A 22,047-nucleotide genomic window follows, 5' to 3' on the forward strand; every position below is an offset into this window, starting at 1 on the left:
GTGACTAGAGTTAGGGTGCGCTGGGAGTTCAGAGGCGTGCAGCTCGTTTCTCTGAGGACAAAGCCAGACAAGTCAGGTACTCCCTGCCCACCCTGGGAAAGCCCGAGGGATGCATGAAACATTGCTCACCCGGGAGGCATGGCTCTGCCACCTGTTCCCCAGGAGCCACCAAAGGGAGCGTGTCTGAAACCCAGTGAGAGGCCCTCAGAGCCACTGCCCCCCACAGAGCCAGCCTAGTGTAATGTGGGAAAAAGTCCTTCCAGTTATAGCTGGTACCTCCTAGGTAACACCTCCTCTTGTACCAGCAAGAAGGGTGGTGTGTGGCAAGCAGTTGGTCTTTTGGATGGTTCCACTTTCTCTTTCTTCCATTCACCCCACTGGCTGGTCAGACATCATGGCTTTCAAGGGACCTGCCATTTCACACCATTTCTGGGAGGACAGGGGGCCTGGCGGATGCCATCCAGTTTAGCCTGGAGGTTGGAAACAAAACTGGGAAAGGGACCCCTTCATCAAACTCCCTGGCCCTGCAGAACTGGATGAGATGCTACTAAGAGAGGCAATGGGGAGGGCAGGGACCAGTCACCTGTGCCCTGGGATAAAGAGGACAGATTGGGGAGAATGACGGAGCCAGAAGAGGCCTTTTGAACAACGCAGTCCCTACAGAAGACTCTCGGGTCTGCATGCCCACCCTCTCATCTCCCTCTCCCCTAGGTCCTGACAGGGGAGGACTGGAACTCTGTGATGTACAACGGGATCATGGCCTATGGGGGGCCGTCCTACCCCGGCGTGCTTGTGTGTATTTATTTCATCATCCTTTTCGTCTGTGGCAACTGTATCCCCTTGGGTGCAGAGTGCAGAGAACTTAGGGAGGGGTCAAGAGTGCCCACTTACAAGGCAGCCAGGCCCCTTGGCTGGAGGGGAGGTCCTAGCTCATGAAGTGGGGGGATAGGACAAAGCAAGGGCAGGTGTGGCTATGGGATGATCCCTCCCAATAGAAAGGTCTGAGGACCATGGCAGGAGTGATGGGGCATGGGGAGAAACTGACCCCCACCAGCCTGGAGCAGGTGGGAGGAAGCACAGGGTTTAGCTGAGGAGCAGTACAGATGGTGGTCCCCATGCAGGAGCCTGGTGCAGGAGCTGAGACCAGTTGTGGCAGGAAACGGATAGGATTTAAAGGCCGTGGTGGATTCAGAACCCCTCATGGATACCCTCTGCAGCTAGGCTTCTCTGAGGGCCCTGACCTGTCCCTGAGCCCACACCCTCTCTAGCAAGGGACATTCCACTACCCCAGTGGGCGTTAGGTCCTGTCAACACAGGCAGAGGCTTCCTTTCACCCCAACCCAAGGTTCTTTAGCTCGGCTCTCTCAGACATACTGCTCAACGTCTTCCTGGCCATTGCTGTGGACAACCTAGCTGAGGCGGAGAGCCTGACTTCTGCCCAGAAGGCCAAGGCCGAGGAGAGGAAACGCAGGAAGATGTCCAAGTGAGTTCCGTGTCTTCAGCAGGAGGGAGCTGGAGTGCTGGGCCCCGGTTGTGGCCTCCGTCTGGGGGAGGGGGGTTTTCCCTGGAGCCAAATGATGAGGGGCCACGTGGCCTCTCCCTTAGGCCCACTCCTACAACTAGGACATCCAGGGTTGCTGCGGTCCTGTGAGTCATTTGGGGGGCAGGACTAGAGGCGGGATGGCCTTCTACACAGGCCTCAGGAGATGTGATGGCAGAACCTGGTGCATTGGGCCAGGTGACCCGCATGGGGGCTTCTAGGATTTCTCCTCCCAGCCCTACTACTGAGTCACTGTACCTCTTGGAGGGAGTCGTCCTTTACTGAACCTCAGGCACCTTCCATCTGTGAAGTGGGTGTTGGCTTCTCTGGACCTCCTGAGGTCTCTCCATTTGGGATGTCATGTCACTCTCTGTAGCCTGGGACTCTCCTCTCGGGGTGGAAGTAGGACTGGTCTAGACAGCATTTCTCAAACTCAAACTACAAATGTACCACCTGGGAATTTTGTTAAAATTCAGATTCTGTTTCAACTGGTCTGAACCAGGTTGGGTGGGTCAAGGTTCTGCATTTCCAGCAAGCTCCAAGGTGGTGCCAACGCTGCCTGTCACTGGAGGGCCACACTGGAGTAACTAGGTTCTGGACGGAGTCCTGCTTCTCCCAATGCCCATGCCCGCGGGAATGGAGTGCCCATTCCTGTGGACAAAACATGGGAAGAGAAGGGGAAAGAGAGACCAGCAGTAGAGTCCAGACATTCAGAAAGCTTAAAACCATCTTGGACAAACCACTTCCATGAATTTTGTATGAACTAAGTACAAAGCCGCTTTCCACCCATTCACTATCAACAAACGCTGAATATAGCTGACCAGTGAGCCTCAAGCCTGAGCTGTGGCTCATGGCCTCTCATCAGAGAAAGGGCTTGCCCAGGTCCACCACCATCCCACCAGTCCCTCACCTTCCTGCACAGAGACCCCCTGAGCCCTTGGTGTGGGATCCTTCCGAGGGAATTGTCAGGCTGAGAAGACCCCTGACAACTGTCTGGTTGGGACTCCACCTCAGGTTTCCTTGGTTTTCCAACCCAGGGGTCTCCCAGATAAGTCAGAGGAAGAGAAGACCATGATGGCCAAGAAGTTGGAGCAGAAACCCAAGGGTGAGGGCATTCCCACCACCGCCAAGGTGAGACCTCACGTGAGGTGCTTTACAGGCTACATGGCGGGGTTCTGAAAGCCCCCTGGTTTCCTCCATGCCTCAGGGCATTGGTGGGGCAGGAAGGGGAGATGGAAGAGAGGTTGTCTGCCGGGTAAGGGCTCCCCTGCATTCTGTTGGGGGGAGGACTGCTGGATGCATCTGCTCCAGGGAATCCTGTACTGAGAGGCCAGGGCCTTCCAATCAGGGAACCAGGCTTCCTCACAGTTCCAGCTTCCTGCCCTAGAGCAAGAGGTTTCCACCTCCCTAAGACACCCATGCCTACTGAGAGGCTGGGCTGACTCCCCACCAGTCCTGCCCTGCCCGTTTCAGCCTGGCATGACTTGACATTCCCAGAGACTAAGGAAATGGAGTTCAAGGTCAGGGAACTGGGCTCAGAGGGGCTGGGGAGCCTGGTCTGGGGAGTCCATCTCCACTGTTGAACCTAACAGAGGACACAGGCTGGGACAAGCGTGGGCCTTGACTGTGTCTCATGGAGGCAGGACAAGTTGTCTGACTGGGCTCTGGTCTGTAGGACAGGGATGACCACAGTATCGCCTGTCCCTCAGGCTACAGAGGATTATGGAGGTTGAATGCTACGCTGGTCCCCAGCATGTGCTCAGGACATGCAACTGCAGCTGTGCTATGCCATCTTCTTTGTTATGTTTCTTCCTACAGCTGAAAATTGATGAATTTGAATCTAATGTCAATGAGGTGAAGGATCCCTACCCCTCAGCGGACTTCCCAGGTGAGGATCTTCGAGCCTGGGCTGGAGCAGGGTGATGGGTTTAAAGGGGCATATGCTGGTGCCACCTTTTCCCCATGGGCAATATTTTGTATGTCCCCTATCTGAACCTCCATGTGGAGGTCAGGACCTGGGAGGCGTCCCTTCCTCACCCAGCCTTGCAAATAAGCCAACTATCTGCCAGCTCATCTCTCCCTACAATACACATAGTAGAAAAATTCACACATCTTATTTGTGTTTACCTCTGCAAGTTTTTATTGAGTGCTGAATGCATGCTTCAGTGCTGAGGGACCTGGTTTTGAAAGCTCAGAGACTGGTGGGTACATATGACCTTCCTAGTAGTCACACAGAGTGGCCCCTCAATGAGAGCACGTACACCCATCCATGTGGGGATGGAGCAGATCACTCACCATGACTGGCACTGTGTGGAATCCAAAAGGAAAGATGAAGGGGGGTGGGAAGGGTGGATTACATACAGCTATGGATGAACTTTGAGCATCTAAATGCACATAACCAGAAATCCTATCCATCTGGACCAAGGAGAAGACACATGGAGGAAGCTGAATCAGGCTGGATTAATCCTAAAAGTTCACCTGGAAGAGTCCTGGTATCCAAAAGCTCCTAGGCTTTGCTCAGCTCACTCATGGGTCGTATAGAGCACTGGGTCATGGGGGCAATTTTTTGTCTCTTTGTGGAATCAGCCAATGACCATCTGTTTGCTCCAATAACTCTAAGCTCCATGGGGAAGTTTTGTGTTCTGGGTGGCCCAGTGTTTGACACAGAGTAGGTGCTCAGTAAAATGAATGAATGAATATATGCAAGGATTTTGAGAAATGAAATGTGGGTTGAATGGAGATGGCATAGTAAGACTGATAAAATGTTCTTCCAGTATCTACCAGAAATGAAGATTGGGGTTTTAGAATAATTCATCTGGAGTTGTCTCACCTTACAGGTGTCATCTATTAGAAGCTGGTGGCTGGAGAGCGGGTGGAGACTGGCTGACGTGGAAAGTTGAGGGGAACTGCAGAGGAGAAGGAGGGCAGGGAGAGTGGGCTAGGTGTTTGGAGGAGAGGTCTTAGCAAGAGGAGGGATTGTGTTTATATCTACCTTCTTTCTAAAAATAATTCAAGCTGGGCACCTGCGATCTCAGGGGCTCTGGAGGCAGGACGCAAGTTCAAAGCCAGAAACTTAGCAAGGCCCTAAGCAACTTAGGGAGGCCTTGTCTCAAAATAAAAAAAATAAAAAGGGCTGGGGATGTGGCTCCATGGTTAAGCACCCCTGGGTTCAATCTCTTGTACCAAAATAATTAATTAATTGATTTTAAAAAGAATTTGAAATGGCCTACAACAAAAGATACGTGCACTAAAGGAAATAAATTGGGCATAGACAACAGAAAAGAGAATTAGAAGGGAGAGGAGGCAAAGATGCTACCAGGTGCCAACTCTAAGAATTAATAGTCTCTACAATTAAGCAGAAAGTGTGCCCCTGGGGTCCTTGCCAGCCCAGGCAGGACAGGAAATTTCAGGTTAAGACACTCATTCAGAGGAAGAAGCAAGAGATCTTTCTAGTTTCTCAGGAGTGGAGGGGAGAGAGAATCGGATTTGGATGGATGAGACCCTCAGGCGTCTTCAATGGGGAGACCAGAATCCAGAATCAGGGTCTCACTGAGTTGCACTGAGGGTCTCTGCCAGGGCTGGTGGGAGAAGAGAGAAGGTGGGGGGTGAGGGAACCCCTCTTCCAGCACTCTCCCTGCTTAGCACAGCCCCAGCGCCATCCCTGGGACCTCCTGCCCTGGAGCAGAGGACTTCAGGCCCTCAGCTCCCCCTAGAGGCCGTGAGATCTTGGATGTGCTGTCAGTGTCTGTATCCTCCTCTCCCTCCCTCCCTTCTCCACCCCAGAACCTGCCCTGGTCCTGAGGTTGGGCTGCAGCTCAAGAAGTGTTGGTTGCAGTTTTTTTTTGTTTGTTTGTTTGTTTTTTAACATGCAGGAAGTTCCTCTCTCAAATTATAATTTTTAGAATCCTAGAAGAGAGACCGCTGACTCCATTTATTTTAACAACTTTCCTGCCCCTTGTCAATTTCACAAAATTTTTTTTTTGTTATTTTTTGTTGTTTTGATTTTTGGTCCTGAGGATTGAATCCACTGAGCCACATCCCCAGCCCTTTTGATTTTTCATTTTGAGACGGAGTCTCACTGAGTTGCTTAGAGCCTCTCTAAGTTGCTGAGGTTGGCTTTGGACTTGTGATCCTCCTGCTTCAGCCTCCCAAGTCACTGGGATTACAGGCCAATTCCACAAATTGGAAAGCCCCTGGGGGATGTAGCTCAGTGGCAGAACACTTGCCTAGCGTGTGCCAGGCCCTAGGTTCAATCCCCAACACCATGAAAAAGAAAATAATAATAATAATAATGAAAAGAACAAATTGGGAAGCTGAAACTCAGGAAGGGCACAGATTTGTTTAGCACTGCACAGCAAGTCAATGGCAGAATGAGGACAGAATTCAAGTCTCCTGAAGCAGCCCCTCACCCAGTTCCCCAGCTACTATGCATTCATGGTGTTGATGATCCGGTGTTGAGACAGAAAGGGCAGCAACAGAGATTCCTGGGCCTTGTTCCTGGTTCTACTCCCAGAATACTCTGGGTCCACCCCACAGACCCCTGACAACTCAAGTCTGCTCCCTGCAAAGCAAGAGAGATACCTAGGCTAGTTCCTGCTAATGTCCTAGAGTCCCATATTGGCTTGCCACCCACTTTGCTTGCTGGCTGCAGGGACTCCTAGGAGGGCTCTGAGCACAGAAGCCAAAGATGAAGCAAAGTTTGGGAAGACACCCCTAATATCTCCCCCTCTCCCCACAGGGGATGACGAGGAAGATGAGCCTGAAATCCCAGTGAGCCCCCGACCACGCCCCCTGGCCGAGCTACAGCTTAAAGAGAAGGCAGTGCCCATCCCAGAAGCCAGCTCCTTCTTCATCTTCAGCCCCACCAATAAGTAGGTGGTCCCTTGGCTGCTGTGTGGGGTGACCCATGGGACTCCCAGAGAGAGCCATTCTCTGCCCTTAAAAGACCTTTTCTTGTTTCTCCATGCCTACAGCTGCACTGAGAGAAGCTCATTCCTTTAGCTTAACATCTTGTGCCCTGTTCAGGATGCTGGGGTGGGCATCAGTGGTAGAGTGCTTGCCTGGCACTTGCAAGGCCCTAGGTTTGACTCCCAACACTGGGGGTGGGTTGGGAAGAGGACTTAAAAAATAAGTGACCACTATCAGTTACACCTAGAAGAACCGTGTTTATTGGCTCCTTGCTAAGAGCAGATTTAGACATCACCATGCATGAGCTGAGAAATGCTATAGTTTGTATTGGCTTCATAATTTTACAGCTTTAGAATACATAGACTCTAGGGCTGGGGATATAGCTCAGTTAGTAGAGTGCTTGCCTTGCATGCACAAGGCCCTGGGTTCGATCCCCAGCACCACACACACACATACACACACACTTACACACACACAAAGATATATAGACTCTAGATCTTACAGAGTGTCACCTGCCTGCCATCATGGATGGAGTTCAGCCTGCCCCATCCTTTTTGCAGGGAAACTTCAGGGCGGTGGTGCATTGGGAGAAGGGGTAGATGGTGGAGGGATTGCATGGGAATATGGGACAGAGACAGAAGGAGCTAACTGGGAGGCAGGATCCCCTCCTGTTCAGTGAGAGTACCATACAAATGCAAGGCTATCCTTCTCTACTGCCTGGGGAAAATGGAGAGGAGCCATTGTCCCTCTTCAGGATGGTGGCTGATAGGGCTTAAACTGCTAGCAGCTCACGGCACCCCTGCCCCCCTACTCTGTCCTGCCAGGATCCGTGTCCTGTGCCACCGCATCGTCAATGCCACTTGGTTCACCAACTTCATCCTGCTCTTCATCCTGCTCAGCAGTGCTGCCCTGGCTGCTGAGGACCCCATCCGGGCCGAGTCTGTGCGGAACCAGGTGATAGGGGCCCCCATGCCAGGCCTCGGCCATCCCCACACTTCTGGTGCCCAGAGTGCAAGTGCATATTCTCTGTGGCTAAAACAATGTTTCTTAGCTTAAGCTCCTAAAGATCCAGACTGCCTTCTCCGCCCCTCCTAGACAGTACTGTCACAGAGGGAGTAGGATGGGCTGTGGCTACTGAGTGCTTTAGATGACAGTAGTGGTGACAGTGGTGATAGTGGTGGTGGTGATGGTGATAATGGTGATGATGATAATAATGGTAGTGATGATGTTGAATGGTGGTAATGGTGGTGATGGTAGCAGCGGTGGTGGTGGTGGTGGTGATGGTGATGGTGATAGTGGTGGTGGTGGTGGTGGTGATGGTGATGGTGATAGTAATGGCGGTGATGATGGTGAATGGTGGTAATGGTGGTGGTGGTGGCGACAGTGGTGGTGGTGGTGGTAATGGTGGTGGTGTTGGTAATAGTGGTCATGGTGGTGGTAGTGGTGGTGGTATCATTGCTCCATCCCTCCTCTCACTGCTGCTCCTCCCCCACCCCATACCCAGATCCTGGGGTATTTTGACATTGCTTTCACCTCCGTCTTCACTGTGGAGATTGTCCTCAAGGTAAGTGGAGGCTGATAGACATCCAGCCCTGGGCTCAGGGCTTCTCTGGGCCAGGGAATGGGACCCTCCCTGATGTGAATCCAATTTTCTTACACTGACCTCACTCAGGGCCTAGACTAAGGGGCGGGAGAAAACAGGAAGAAGGTAGGTCACCACAGGAAAGCCTCACAGGACCCAGGAAATGGGACAGATCTTCAGCTCCCAAGCCGGGGGAAGGCTGGAGACAGGAAGTACAACCAACCTGTGGCCTGCCACCCCAGCAGAGTACAGCCCGAGTCTGTGAAGCCTGTAGCACTTTCTTCCACACTGAGCACACTGAGCTGAAGAGTAGATCAGGGAAGCTAGAATTTGTTCCTAGACCTTGGTTACTATTGACTTCCCAAGAGTCCCCGGGGCAGTGACCACTGTCTCAGCCTGGGGTTCTGGCAGCCACACACTGTTCATGTCTTATCCACAGCAGATCCCCACTTGCCCACTTGTTGAGGTGGGCACACTGAGTTGAAGCCATCACAGTGCAGTGGGCTTTGGGGGTGCAGGCAGAGGGAGGGCTCATCCCAGCCTTTACCTTCACCAGCAAGGACAGGAGAGGCAGCCATCAGAGCAGACTGTGGGATGGCCCTTATTTCAGGGCCTCAACTACTGAATGAGTTGAGCAGAGACAGTGGATTCCCAAGGTCAAAGAGGACTTTGTGGAGGTGGGGGCATGAGAGCTAGGCCTTGAAGTTGGACAGGACTTCATTAGGAAGAGAAAACCAGGGCAATCCAAGAGGACAGAGAGCAGCAAATTCATTGTAAGATTTGGGGACATTCCTGGAGAGGACAGTGTGGCCTCTTTGGGTTGGGATGTTCCGTAAACACAGGGGAAAACCTGGTTACTGGGGCTGAGAAGACAAGATAAGACAAAATCATACAGGGCCTTGAATTGGACCTTAAGGGAGTATAATATAAGAAGTCGAGAGGGGAGCGAGAAGGCAGTGGGTAGGTAGGGGGCGCAGAGAGAAGGGGCTGGTAAGTTCTGGGGTCCTCAAAGGGCAGTTGAACCCAGCATAGCAATCCCTGAGCAGAGGAAAATTCCCAGAAAGCTTTCCAGGGGGAGGAGGATCTGGGTCCTGCCCCTCAGAAGGTTGGAGGGCCGCAGGGCAGGAGCCTGGACATCCTGCGGTATGTGAAGTCAAGGACTTGTGCTCAGAGAGGCAAGCCCAGCACAGGCCAGGTGCTTCCGCCATGAGCAGAGGGTGCGCTTAGGCCTCGGGAGGGAGTGGAGTGGCAGAGACTCCCAGGCAGGCAGGCTGTCTCTGTACTCACTCCTCCTGAGCAGACGGAGGCAAGGAGCCCTTCTTTGGGAGGCAAGGCAGGGAAGTGTCTGACCTGCTCCCCAAGCTCGCTGCCCAGGACACTGCCTCTCTCCCCTCAGATGACCACCTACGGGGCCTTCCTGCACAAAGGCTCCTTCTGCCGCAACTACTTCAACATCTTGGACCTGCTGGTGGTGGCCGTGTCCCTCATCTCCATGGGACTAGAGTGAGCAGGGCAAGGGCCAACCCTGGGCATGCCCCCAACTTTCTCTGTGCCAGGTCTTTGAAGCAGGAATACCACCCCATGCTGCAGGAGGAGGGTCTCTCAGGGACGTGGGTGGGGGTGTTCCCTGGTTGTCCCCAGCTGAACTGAAGGGGCAGTGCTATATGAGCAAAGCCCTGTCCTGGAAACTGAGAAGGGAGGCAGAGAGGAGAAATCCGCCCCTGTCTCCCCAGGGGGAGCACAGCCCCTGCTGGCCTGGTGGGAGAGACAGAACCTCTAGCCACACAGAGAAAGCCTGTGTCCTGCTGCATGGCCCACCAATGGCAGCTGTGTGGAGAGCTAGAGGCAGGAGGTGCATGGAGGCCGGACGTGAGGCCCACTGGCTGGAACAGGCTGCCCTCAGCCCCACCCCCTGCGCCTCCCCCAGGTCCAGCGCCATCTCTGTGGTGAAGATTCTGAGGGTGCTAAGGGTGCTCCGACCCCTCCGAGCTATCAATAGAGCCAAAGGGTTGAAGGTGAGAGAGGGACCCCAGCAGGGCTCCAGAAACTCTGTCCAGCCTGGCTGGGGCACAGGTCCATCTCTTTGGCCAAACGGGGGTTAAGAAAGAGGCTGGAGCAGCCATGCTTCCCTGGGAACTGTTCCCCCAGCTGACAGTAGGATGCAGTTGGTGTAGGCCTGGCCCCACATCAGCCCCTCTCTCCCCAGCACGTGGTGCAGTGTGTGTTCGTGGCCATCCGCACCATCGGGAACATCGTCCTGGTCACCACACTCCTGCAGTTCATGTTCGCCTGCATTGGGGTCCAGCTGTTCAAGGTGAGGCCCCCCTGCCTGGGCAGCCTGTGCCTCTCCCCACCTGGGGCCTCTCTCAGGCCATGGAAAGCGCCAATGGGTTTCTTTCCCAAGCAGAGGGAGCCCCAAATTGTGAAAGCAAATGTTCCCTAAATGCACAGTTTGGGGGTTAGATCCAGTTTCCTAAGTGATGCCCATGGCTGGCCTGTGGCTCTGCTGGCCACCGTTGCCTATGTCTTCTCTTCCCCCCTGCGGTCACTCCTTCCCCTCACCACCTCAGCCACTTCCTCCTACCCTGCCAGGCCCAGGTTGCAACACACCACCCGCCCCGCCCCACCACCTCCAGCTCTGTTGGTGCAGCAGGGCTCTGCAGCCCATGAACCCAGCCGGGCAGCTGGCATCGGCCAAGCCTCCCAGGAGCTTCTGGAGTGGCTGTCCTTCACTTCATGTCTGGAGCTGGCCTTATTCTAGGCTCATTTTCCTGGGTAAACACAGCTATTTGGCTCCTCCCTAGGAATCAGCCCCAATAAGATGTCCCCTCCCACAAAACTCTGGCATCCAGATGCCTCTGGCTCTTAGGTCACCTGCCATACTCAGAAACTGACATCTGAGTGTTCCACTGACCCTTGATGCTCCTTGTCATGACTCAACCCACTCCTGTCCCCAAAGCATGGTCCTTGAAGTCATGATTATACAACCTCAGTGAGTCTTAGGTACACAATGGTATTTATGCATTCAGCATACGAAACGTCATCCCATTCATGGGGCCAGGGCCTCTGTTAGGGTTGAGGAGGTCACAAGACAAACCACATGTTCCTCCTTGAGGGCAGGGAACAGGATTTGGTGAACATAGTTAAGGTGGGGCTCCTAGAGGACCTTCAGGGGCAAAAAACTACACCATCTAGACATTTGGACAGCCACATGTGGTCTTTGCCTTCAGACGTGGCAAGGGGCTACCCCCCTTCTCCTCTGTCAGGCTTGGGGGTCCCAGGACCCACTGAGGGCAGAGTCCATGCCAGACTCATCCCTCCCCCTGGAGCCCCACCTGTGGCCTGGCACACAGGAGCCCTCCAGACACTGCCCTTAAAGGAATGTTGGGGGAGGGGCTGCCCTTCCTTTGGCTGCCATGTCCCTTCTGGGCAAGAGCAATGGCACCTCAATACCACAACTTCTGTGCTTTCATCCCTCATCAAAAGCCCTCAGATCCTGCCTGCCCAGCTAATAGGAACACATTGGTCACACACGTCACATTTTACTCTGGAAACCTGTCACATGCATTTCATGTTATTCCACTCCCCACTTTTCCCCACAAAACCCCGGCGTTATCCCAAACTCTGCTCCAGCAATCCTAAAGAGTGGGTGTGGTGGGAGCCCCACCACACACAGCGGGCAGGGCAGCTGACCTTCAGCGAGTCCTGCGTCTTCAGTGTAGGCATTTCCTTCTTTGGGCCTTGGAGGGCCTGAACTAGAATCTGTGGGTTTCAAACTTCATTTGAGCCACATTCAAACCTAGGAACCAACTCCTCTATTCAAACCGGATCCTTTGCAGGTATCCAAAGGTGACATAGACAAAAAGAGAAAGTGCTCTCATTGATGTTAGGGGGACCCCAGAGTCCTCACTCAGGCCTTAGGGTCCCCTGTCCCACTTTGAGGACAAGTTGAATCATCAGAGCCCACCTAGGGTCCATCTCTACAGCTCCTGTTTCCACAGCGGCCCTTGGTCCAGCCCATGGCAGGAGAGGGGAGGCGGGAGGTGGGGAAGACCTTTTCCCTGCTGCTCACTGGGGAGAACACAGGGGGCTCCTTCAGCAGTGGGAGGTGAGGGGCTCTGTCTCCCCGCTCCAAAGAGGAGGAGAGGACCAGGGCTGCATTCCTAGTTCCATCACTTGGGGCCCAGCCTGGGGCACTCAGCAAATGCTCACTTAAAGAGCTGGATTCTCACTAGAGCAGCTAGTCTGGGTAGGGAAGCCGGGAGAGCCCTGGAGACAGGATGGTGAAGGAGAAAGACTTTTCGGGGGCCTGCCTCAAGGGCAAGGCCACCCCTCTGAGAGGAAGGGGAGGCTCCTCCTTCCAGATGGCCTTACTGTGTGATTCCGTAGCCCACTTTCCTCTCCTGTTTCCATGACAACATGTCTCCATCTTTCCCTCCTCCTGGATGTAGGGGAAGTTCTTCAGCTGCAATGACTTATCCAAGATGACAGAAGAAGAGTGCAGGTACATATGCTCTGCTGGCTGAGGGGCACCGTGGGAGGGTCCTGCTGCAGGGACCTCAAATATGGGGCACGCTGGCCCTTCGGGCTGGGAACTGGAAGACCTGAGCTATTAGACCCAGGAGACAAGTTCATAGACGCCCCCTTCCTTGGGCAGCTGTGGGGAGAGGGTGTCCAATGGTGTCTCTCCTGTACACGAACTGCTCAGGACTCAGGAGATTCGGGTGGGGCAGAGGAAGCCCAGCCACACTCAGTGGAGTGACTGGGCCTCCCTGCACCAGGGGCTACTACTATGTGTACAAGGATGGGGATCCCACACAGATAGAGCTGCGCCCCCGCCAGTGGATACACAACGACTTCCACTTTGACAACGTGCTCTCAGCCATGATGTCACTCTTCACGGTCTCCACCTTCGAGGGATGGCCCCAGTGAGTGAGGCCTGAGGCTCAGGTCCAACACAGGCACTGTCAGGGCAATGCCAGGAACCAGCGGTCATTCTCCCATAGCCCCCACTGCACCTCACAGACCTGTGATAATGCTCAGCAAACCCCACCAGCTCCTTGATGGTTTGTAGGACTCGTGTTGACTGGTCACTACAAAGGGTCTCTGACCAGGAGACTCCAACAAAATGTGCCCAATCCCCCCATAGGGATATGTTCTCCTGCCCACAGGGGAGTCCTAGTGATTGATTAGCCATAGATGGAGCATTTCATAGACTGGTAGGACCATTCCCAGATAGTTCCAGCCTCCTCTGGCTCTGTCCTTCCTTCTCTCCCATCACTTGACTGTTTAGAAAGTTCCCTGGGTTCCCTGTGGCCAGTGGGGTAATCCCTACCCTTCCTGGGTGGCTGGCTGCCTCATTACCCAAGGCCCTTATCCTGTCCTCTGTGCCCACCCCAAGGCTACTGTACAAGGCCATAGATTCAAATAAGGAAGACACAGGCCCCATCTACAACAACCGAGTGGAGATGGCCATCTTCTTCATCATCTACATCATCCTCATTGCCTTCTTCATGATGAACATCTTTGTGGGCTTTGTCATTGTCACCTTCCAGGAGCAGGGGGAGACCGAGTACAAGAACTGCGAGTTGGACAAGAACCAGGTGCCTGGGTTTCCTGCTAGAGATGGAGAACAGAGCCCCAACAGGCCCTGAGCCCTGGGCTCTGGCCAGTTAAGAGGGTCCTAAGGGTGACCCCAGAACCTCCACTTAAGGCCCAGCCCCAACTCCACGCACTCCACACCACATCCAACCTACATACTAGTTGACCAAGCTGGAGATTCTCTCATGGAACCCCCATGATGCTCAGAGAGAGGAAGCCTTCAGAGCCCCTGGGCTGAGCAAGAGCCATGGTTACAACTGGTACCTCTGTCTCCAGGAGACAAGTTCATAGAAGGTACCTCAAGGATCCCAGTGAGATTCTTCCTCTAAATAGTCCATGCAGTCCCCCAGCCATGGTTCCTCCTGCCTTCACAGAATTTAGGGTTCCCTCAAGCCCATGGATGTGGCATTGGGGGGGCTCCTGGTGCTAACCCACCCTGTGTATTGTGTCCCAGCGCCAATGCGTGCAGTATGCCCTGAAGGCCCGCCCACTGAGATGCTACATCCCCAAAAACCCGTACCAATACCAGGTGTGGTACGTCGTCACCTCCTCCTACTTTGAATACCTGATGTTTGCCCTCATCATGCTCAACACCATCTGCCTGGGCATGCAGGTAAGGAGGCCTCCCAGGACACAAGAGACCTGGGCCCTAGGTAGGCCAGGGTGAGTAGGATGGGATTTCCTGGTTCCTCCCAATAGATATTATCATGCCAGGCACTGCGTGGCGAGGGGCTGGGCAGGACACAGAAGTGAACTGGTCATAGGATTCGCCACCAGGCACTATGGCTTATTCAGGAACCAATTCAGAACATACAAATAGTGTGGTGATTCTGCAAACAGGAGGAGGAAGTGTAGGAAGTAGAAAGCACTTTCTCTGTTTTTCTTCTGAGGTTGCAAAGCTAGATGGTTGAGTTGGTTGGAATCTTGGCTCTGGTCCCAAGAAAACTGGGTTTAGTATTCACAGAACAGGTGTCTCTCTTAGGAGTTGAGCATTCCTTATAGACAATATCCTAATCAGCAGCAGCCTTATCAAATCTTAATTAAGCATGTGATCCTTATATAAGTCTTATATAAATAGAATTGCACAGCCAGGCTCCCCGTCCCTAGGAGCCCAAGACACACCCGATGATAAGACCACACAGCGCCTGGTCCTGAGAATATGGAGTCACTGAGTTAGCAGGCCCCGACCACACAGAGGATCATGAACAGTGGCTTGTGTTTGGGGCTGAGTCAGGCAGCAGACTTGGGCAGCACCACCAAGGCTGGAGGGGTGGGAACAGCCATCAGATCCTTCTGACACAACCTGGGAAGGCCTTGTGGAAGAGGTGGGATTTCATCAACTTTCTAAGAAAGAGAGGAAGAGATTCCCAGGGAAATCGCTAAGACCATGGATTTAAGGGGGGGCCATAGCAGTGGGTTAAGGGGGCGAGTTGTTGATTTAAATACTCTGACACCACTAGGGACAGCATGCAGGTACAGCAAGCTTGGTGAGCTCTGTCTCCCACCAGCTAGTGACAATGCCAACCTCAGGACCTAGGGTCTTGTCTCCTAGTCCTATGCCCAAATGCCTACGTGGAGCCTATCACAGAGCCATGCCTGGAGGATACCCAGGACACCCTGGTCACCCAAGACAGATATATGAATGAGCTCTGGCCTTGCAACCTTTGCAGCTGGACTTGAACTTGCAGAACCTCCCCTCCCTCTCTTTTGTAGGCAGGGAAAGGGGATGTTCTGAAAACTTGGTGGGATTCAGGGGATCACTAAAGCAGGCTCCTAGTTTTCTGAGCTAAAACAAGGTCGAAAGGGGACCCAGGAATGGGTGGGGGATGCTCCCAGGAAGGATGGAAGCTCTTAAAATGGGATCGGCAGGCTGGGCAAGTCCAGCCCTGTGGCCCACCTCTCCCTGTCCCCTCTGCAGCACTACAACCAGTCAGAGGAGATGAACCACATCTCAGACATCCTCAACGTGGCCTTCACCATCATCTTCACCCTGGAGATGGTCCTCAAGCTCATGGCATTCAAGGCCAGGGTGAGTGCCTGCCCTGTGGCCAGTCTGGGTGGGCTTCCCGTGGAGCACCCTCCCCGTCTCCTCACTGCTGAAGCCCCTTGGTCCAGCACTTCTGCTCCCCGCCTGCTCACCGCTTTGCCCACAGCCACTGTCAGGTACAGGCCACGGGAAACTCCAGGCCACCAGAAGCGACAGATGACACAATAGGTGCCCATTTCTGCCCCTTCTTGGAGCCTGTCTTAAATTCCTCACCTTTGCTTCAGCTTCTGAAGCACAGGCCCAGGGCCGAGGAGCATCTTGCCCTGGTTCTTTGGTTCTGGAGTCCACTCCCACAGCAAGCAGCCCAGCCCAGTCAGGCCACCCACTGATGGTTCTGGTTTCCCAAACCTGCCAGGACTTTAAGAGGGGCTCAGGGATGTAAGAGTTCCCCATCTGGATCAGGACCCCAAGTCCTTAGTCCCCAACAACTCTCCCAACCACTTGACACTCTAGGGGAAGAGACTAAAGTGCCAAGAGGAGAAGGGTGTTGGCTGGCTTGGCCCACGCAGCCCCAGAGGGAAGCAACATCGTGGACATTGCACCTTGGTCCGTCCCAGAAGATCTCACTGGACCACTGCCCTGTGCGGGCCACCAGAGTCCCCTCTTCACAAAACTTACCCCTGTTTTCCTGTCTCTCATTCCCAGGGCTATTTTGGAGACCCCTGGAATGTGTTTGACTTCCTGATTGTCATCGGGAGCATCATCGATGTCATCCTTAGTGAAATCGATGTGAGTATCAGCCCGGCAGAGCCATGACTGGGGTGGGGCTGAAAACACTTGTTCAGTCCACAGATAATTGTGGGGTACCCATTGCGTGAGCAGCACAGCACCCTAGGGTTACAGGAAAGCAGAGGCTGTCTCTGGGTGGGTGGTCAGGAAAGGCACTCCATCTGAAGGAGGTGGCCACTGGAGAGGGGCCAAACACCAAGGCAGGGTTTTTGCAGGAGGAGCACAGCCTGGGCCATGCAGAGAAGGTTCAGGCTTTGGCAGGAGCATATGAACATGCAGGGAGTGGGGGCCGGTAAGGCTGGAGTGGGGGCATTGAACTTTACATAGCTGGCAGTGGGATGTCACCAAAGGTTTCTGAACAGGGTGGTGGATTTTAATCTGAGCTGGGGGTCAGGTACTACTTTTGGTGCTAGAGATACGGCAGTGAGCAAAACTGTGGAGGAAACAGACAGTAAGTCAGTCTATCACGTGACGGATTACAGGATGGAAAATGTAGGCAGTTAAGGATGAGGAATGGGAGGGAAAGGGAGGATGATACCAAGAGGACATTGGAGCCAGGTGCAGTGGTGCAAGCCTATAATCCCAGCAATTCAAGAGGCTGAGGCAGGATTGCAGGTTCAAGGCCAGCCTCAGCAACTTAGAGAGATCCTGTCTCAAAATTTTAAAAATGAATAAATAAAATGGGCTGAGGATGAAGCTCAGTGGTAGGAATCCTTGGTATTGAAAGAATTTTTTTTTTAAATGACATTGAGATCAGACCTGAATAAAGCAAGGTGTGAGTTATACAGGTATGAGAAACAGAGTGCTGAAGACAGCAAGAAGAGTGTGTGCAAAGGTCTGTGACCAGAGCATGTTTGCTGAGTTTGAGGAAGAGCAGGAGGCCCTTGTGGCTGGAATGGAGAAGGTTGGGGAAGAGGAGAGAAGACAGGGGTCAGATCATGGTTATGTCTTTACTTTGAGAAAGACAAAGAGTCCTTTGGAGGGTTTAAGCATGTTCAGACTTTAGTTCTTAAAGGATCATTCTAGCTGCTGGGTTGAGCAGACACCAGGCTGAACCAGGAAGAGCGGTCGGAAATTTACTGCAGAGGTGCCGATAAGGGGATGATGGCTGGGGTGCTGGCCGTGGAGGTGCTGAGCAGTAGCCAGCTCTGGATCTATTTTGAAGACTTAGCTGGCAGGAAGGCGAATGACTCTAGGAACTGGACCAAGAGACTCAGCATGCAAGAATGAGGCCCTGGAGGAGAAAGGGAAACAGCAGCAGGATCTGTGTTGAGGGGTAGGACTGCAGGTCAGGGAGGGGTTCCAGCCAGAGAGGTCCCCTACAAGGACTTCGAAGCGGAGCCCTCTGGTGGCCTTGCTACAGAGTGAAGAAGGGGAGAAGACACTGGGAGGAGGAGATCCAAGACGTAGTGGCTAAAATCAATACAGCTTCCCTCTGGGTAGGTACCCAGTGATCCCAGGCCAGGCAGGGGGCAGCACAAGAGCAGGAGGGAAAGGGGACAAGAGCAGGTGGAGAGGGGAATTCATCTTTATAAGCTACCCTACCAGGACTGGGGTGGGATTCTACACTAAAAGTGGCTGATTTGATCATCAGAGGAGCTCATCCATATGTAAGGCCTCTTTCTGAGCCTCCCACTGCTCAGTGAAAAGCACATTAGGTTGTTCCAGCCACGGGAAGCCTGTCGCTGAGTGGGGGTGAGGTGGGGAGGATCAGCCTGGGAGATGCCTGGATGGGGTGGGCAGGGATGGAGTGGGAATGGGGGGCTACAACTGAGGAAGTCTGAGTCTGTGCGGAAGGAGCCCTGGACCGAGGCTGGAAAACTGAGCCCTGGCAGGCCGCTGCAGTTTCTGGGGACTTGGCTGCCACACCGCCTGTCTGGTGTGCAGGGCTGGGGGTGGGCACTGGGAACCCTGTTCAGCCCCATGCACAGAACAGACAGGGAAGACAGAGCTCCATCTGCTCAGGGCTGGCGAGGGGCGGGGTAGGCTGGGGACAAAACCAGTGAGTGAGTGTGTGTGTGTGGGGCGGGGGGTGTATTTCCATTCATGCTCAACGTTTGCTGGAAAAACAGCATCCCCAAAATCCCTGTGGTTAAAAGCAGCACTAGTCACCAGCACAGTCAGAGGAGACAATCCTACACAATCAATATAACGAGCCCAAGTTAAAAATAACTACTTCCTGAAGACTGAGGCCTGGGTAGGGGAGGCCTGGATAAATTCAAACAGTTTTCTTGGTTGTGGAGGACAGAAGGGTGTCACCTGTCATTATCAGATAACAGGTGCTTGAAGGCACGATAAGATTGATGTATATTCCTGACACCTACACACGAGGGAAAGGCCTGGAAGCACATCTCTCACAACAATGATAGAAATGCTCTGTCCAGTTCAATACAGTAGCCATTAGCCACATGTGCCTACTGGTCACTTGAACTGGATAGTGGAGCTGAGGAACTAGATTTCTAATTTTATTTCATATTCCTGTTCATTCAATAGCCACACATAGCTAGCCACCACCCTATGGACATCACAGATCTAGAACACGGCTGTCATCCCCTGGCTACACATTAAAATTACCTAGGGTGCATCCAAACCTCTGACTTCATTGGCCTGGGTGGGGACCCAGAAAAGGCATGGAAAAAAAATTCTTGAGGTGATTCTGACATGCAGACAGGATTGAGACCTGAGTGGTCTGGGGTAAAGCTGCCCAAGACACTGTGCTCGACCGGCACAACCAGGGCGCTGGGGGTCACCTCCCTGAAGATATGTGGAAGTTCAACAATGACTTCTTTCAGCCAAGAGCTCCAGGACAGGGTTTCTCATGAAATGTGGCCTAAGGGAGAAGCTTGGAGTAAGCAGGAAAAATGTCATCCTCACAAACCCAACCACCAGGTCTTTAAGGGCCTATTTACCGAGATGTGAGCATTGGTCCTGGGCCTGGGCCAAGGAGCATCCACTGGGGGGGACTCAGGCTCCCACAGAGGAGCTTTGCCCCACAGGAAACTTCCATAAGAGCCACAGCCCTGACCTCAGGGATCTAGGGGCCACTTAAGAGTGACGAGCAGGTGTTTTCCAGTGAGCCCTCGGCAGGCATGTCCCCAGCATTACATAACCCAGACGTAGGAAGGACCCGAGCCCTGTCACCTGTGGATGCATCTGAGAGTCCAGAGGGACTGTGTCCAGTCTTCCCTCCCTTCTTGCTCCCGTGGCCCGGCCTGTTCCCTCATGTTCCCACAGAGCTTCATTTTCACTCCACCGTCCCCTGCCCCTGACTGCAGCCACTCGGGGTCTCATCTCCTACCTCTCCGTCTTTTTCTCTCTTTAACTCTCCTGTGTCTGTCCTTTCTGACACCTCTCTTCACCTCCCTCCCATGTGTCCCTCCTCTCTCTCCTCTCCTCCCCTCCCTTCGTCTCTTTTCTCCACAGACTTTCCTGGCCTCCAGCGGGGGACTGTATTGCCTGGGTGGAGGCTGCGGGAACGTTGTAATTCCAGGCTGCATGAGCCCGCCCCGCACGCGGCTCGCCCCGCAGCTCGCATGCTTAGGCTGGCTGCATGGTCGCATGGGGTGCATCCAGCACTCAGGGCCCCCTTCCTCAGAGCAGACCCTCTGAGGGTCGGGGTTAGGGAGGAGGCGGGGGCTCTGCGGGAGAATGTGCATGAGATAGTGGCTTCCTTGGAGCCCTGGGAAACCGAGTGAGGGTTCTCTCTGGCACCCTCTGTGCAGATTGGAGTACAGTCCAGAGAGGACTATGCTGGCAAAGGACCTCAGTGATGATTCATTAGGCACAAGGCCTTTGGGGCCACAGGAAGCGGGGCAGGGAGGGGTCTCCCTTCCAGAGTTATCCTTGTGTCTAAGGCTGGCACAAGGGCAGGGACTAAGAGTAGGGTGGAGATAATAGGGAGTGACCCTGCTGAACTTATGGCCAAGCTTTTGGGAATCTTAGCACTTTAGGACATTAGGGCCAGGGGCCTAGAAGGGTCACCAGGGCACTAAGCTCAGTGGCAGCTTGAGGCAAAGGAGAAATAAACAGAAAGTCCTAGAAGGGCTGACAGTGGGCCTGGCTGCAGCCTCGCCCCAGGGCAGAATCCCTGCTGCTGCTCTTGAGCACTGGCTCACCGCACAGCTTGGCGTCCATGCCCACCCCTTCCCCCTGTCCAACAGCCCAGAGCCATGAGCCCCAGGATGTCCAAAGATAATGGACAGCAGGGGCCATGCGGAGGGTGTGGAACCACTTCCCTACCACGGACATCTCCCCAACACACACACACACACTGCACCTCCACCCCACCCTGCCCCTACCACCTGAAGGGGCCGCCCCCAGACTGATCTCTGGGGCTGCTGCCCCGCAGGACCCAGATGAGAGCGCCCGTATCTCCAGCGCCTTCTTCCGCCTGTTCCGGGTCATGAGGCTGATCAAGCTACTGAGTCGGGCAGAGGGAGTGCGCACCCTGCTGTGGACATTCATCAAGTCCTTCCAGGTGCAAAAGCCCAGCCCAACTGGCCAGGAAACTGCACTTACCTAAGGAGGCCACTCGGGGCAGCAACCTGAGTCCAGGGTGGAGCTCTGGGGATCCTGGGGTCGGGCAGGGCCCAGCAAGCTGCTGACGGGCAGGGTGGCAAGCAGGTGGGTGCAGCCCACGGTTGATGCTGACGCTCCCTCCCTGCCCTGCAGGCCCTGCCTTACGTGGCTCTGCTCATCGTCATGCTCTTCTTCATCTACGCTGTCATTGGCATGCAGGTGAGAGGCAGGTGGGCCCAGGCCACAGAATGGGTCTTGACCAAGTTAGAGGGGGCATCCGTGGGCCTCGGGAGGCCTAATCAGCATGCGGGCTGGGCCCTACACCTCCTTGCCTCCTCCACCCCAGTGGTCCAACTGGTCACCTGAGAGGCTGAGAAAAGAGGCTGCACTCCTTAGCCCAGATGCCACAGTGTAGGAGCCTGGAGGTGACCCAGGAGAGCCCTCGGCAGGCAGATGGGCAGCAGCTGCCAGATCTCATCTAAGGCCTTGGCTGGGGCCCTTCCCCAGGAGCCCTCTACCGTGCCACAACACCCTGGGTCTGCCTGCAGTTGGGAAAAAAATGGTTCACTCTCCTACTTTTCTTTGGCCTGGTGGGAAGAATGTTACTCAACTGAGAAAATAGTCCCATTTATTTGGCTTCTGACCTGCTGTGGACCAAAGTGAGCAGAGTTCAGGAGAGGTAGGGGTGAAGGCAAGGAGCAGGTCAGGCAGGAGAAGATGTGGGAGGTGAGCGGAGGGGGCACTTGTATCTAGGTTCCTAAGCTACAGCCCTTTGTGACTTGCAGATGTTTGGGAAGATTGCCTTGGTGGATGGGACCCAAATAAACCGGAACAACAACTTCCAGACCTTCCCACAAGCTGTGCTGCTGCTTTTCAGGCAGGAGTCCCACACTCCCCACCTCACTGACCTCTGGCCTTGGCTCTGTGCTGACTGCCCTGGGGACAGCATTAGCTCCACACAGCCAAGCACTCAGAAAGGCCCCCTGCCTGGCTTAATGCCCTACTGTCACCATCTTGAAGGTTTTAATCGTTTGTGAACAAGTGGCTTCACACGGTCATGTCTCACGCAGCCTCCAATGAATGGAGGGCTGCCTATTCCTCTGTCTCACTCCACTGGAGGAG

At 54.0% G+C, this 22,047-nt stretch overlaps 1 protein-coding gene across 1 annotated transcript in view; it reads left to right on the forward strand.

The window, feature by feature from the left end:
* Cacna1s (calcium voltage-gated channel subunit alpha1 S) overlaps positions 1-22,047 on the forward strand; it is a 62,430-nt gene that overhangs the window by 29,797 nt on the left and 10,586 nt on the right. Inside the window, exons 13-32 of the mRNA XM_076831955.1 lie at positions 712-832; positions 1,369-1,483; positions 2,578-2,671; positions 3,359-3,428; positions 6,279-6,411; positions 7,273-7,402; positions 7,953-8,012; positions 9,427-9,533; positions 9,958-10,045; positions 10,237-10,344; positions 12,482-12,534; positions 12,812-12,958; positions 13,432-13,633; positions 14,086-14,244; positions 15,550-15,660; positions 16,324-16,407; positions 19,831-19,887; positions 20,756-20,884; positions 21,079-21,144; positions 21,711-21,802. Coding sequence (XP_076688070.1) covers positions 712-832; positions 1,369-1,483; positions 2,578-2,671; positions 3,359-3,428; positions 6,279-6,411; positions 7,273-7,402; positions 7,953-8,012; positions 9,427-9,533; positions 9,958-10,045; positions 10,237-10,344; positions 12,482-12,534; positions 12,812-12,958; positions 13,432-13,633; positions 14,086-14,244; positions 15,550-15,660; positions 16,324-16,407; positions 19,831-19,887; positions 20,756-20,884; positions 21,079-21,144; positions 21,711-21,802 — 2,126 coding nt within the window. The remainder of the gene's footprint in view (positions 1-711; positions 833-1,368; positions 1,484-2,577; positions 2,672-3,358; positions 3,429-6,278; positions 6,412-7,272; positions 7,403-7,952; positions 8,013-9,426; positions 9,534-9,957; positions 10,046-10,236; positions 10,345-12,481; positions 12,535-12,811; positions 12,959-13,431; positions 13,634-14,085; positions 14,245-15,549; positions 15,661-16,323; positions 16,408-19,830; positions 19,888-20,755; positions 20,885-21,078; positions 21,145-21,710; positions 21,803-22,047) is intronic.

Source organism: Callospermophilus lateralis, chromosome 13, assembly GCF_048772815.1.
Source record: "Callospermophilus lateralis isolate mCalLat2 chromosome 13, mCalLat2.hap1, whole genome shotgun sequence".
Taxonomy (NCBI): domain Eukaryota; kingdom Metazoa; phylum Chordata; class Mammalia; order Rodentia; family Sciuridae; genus Callospermophilus; species Callospermophilus lateralis.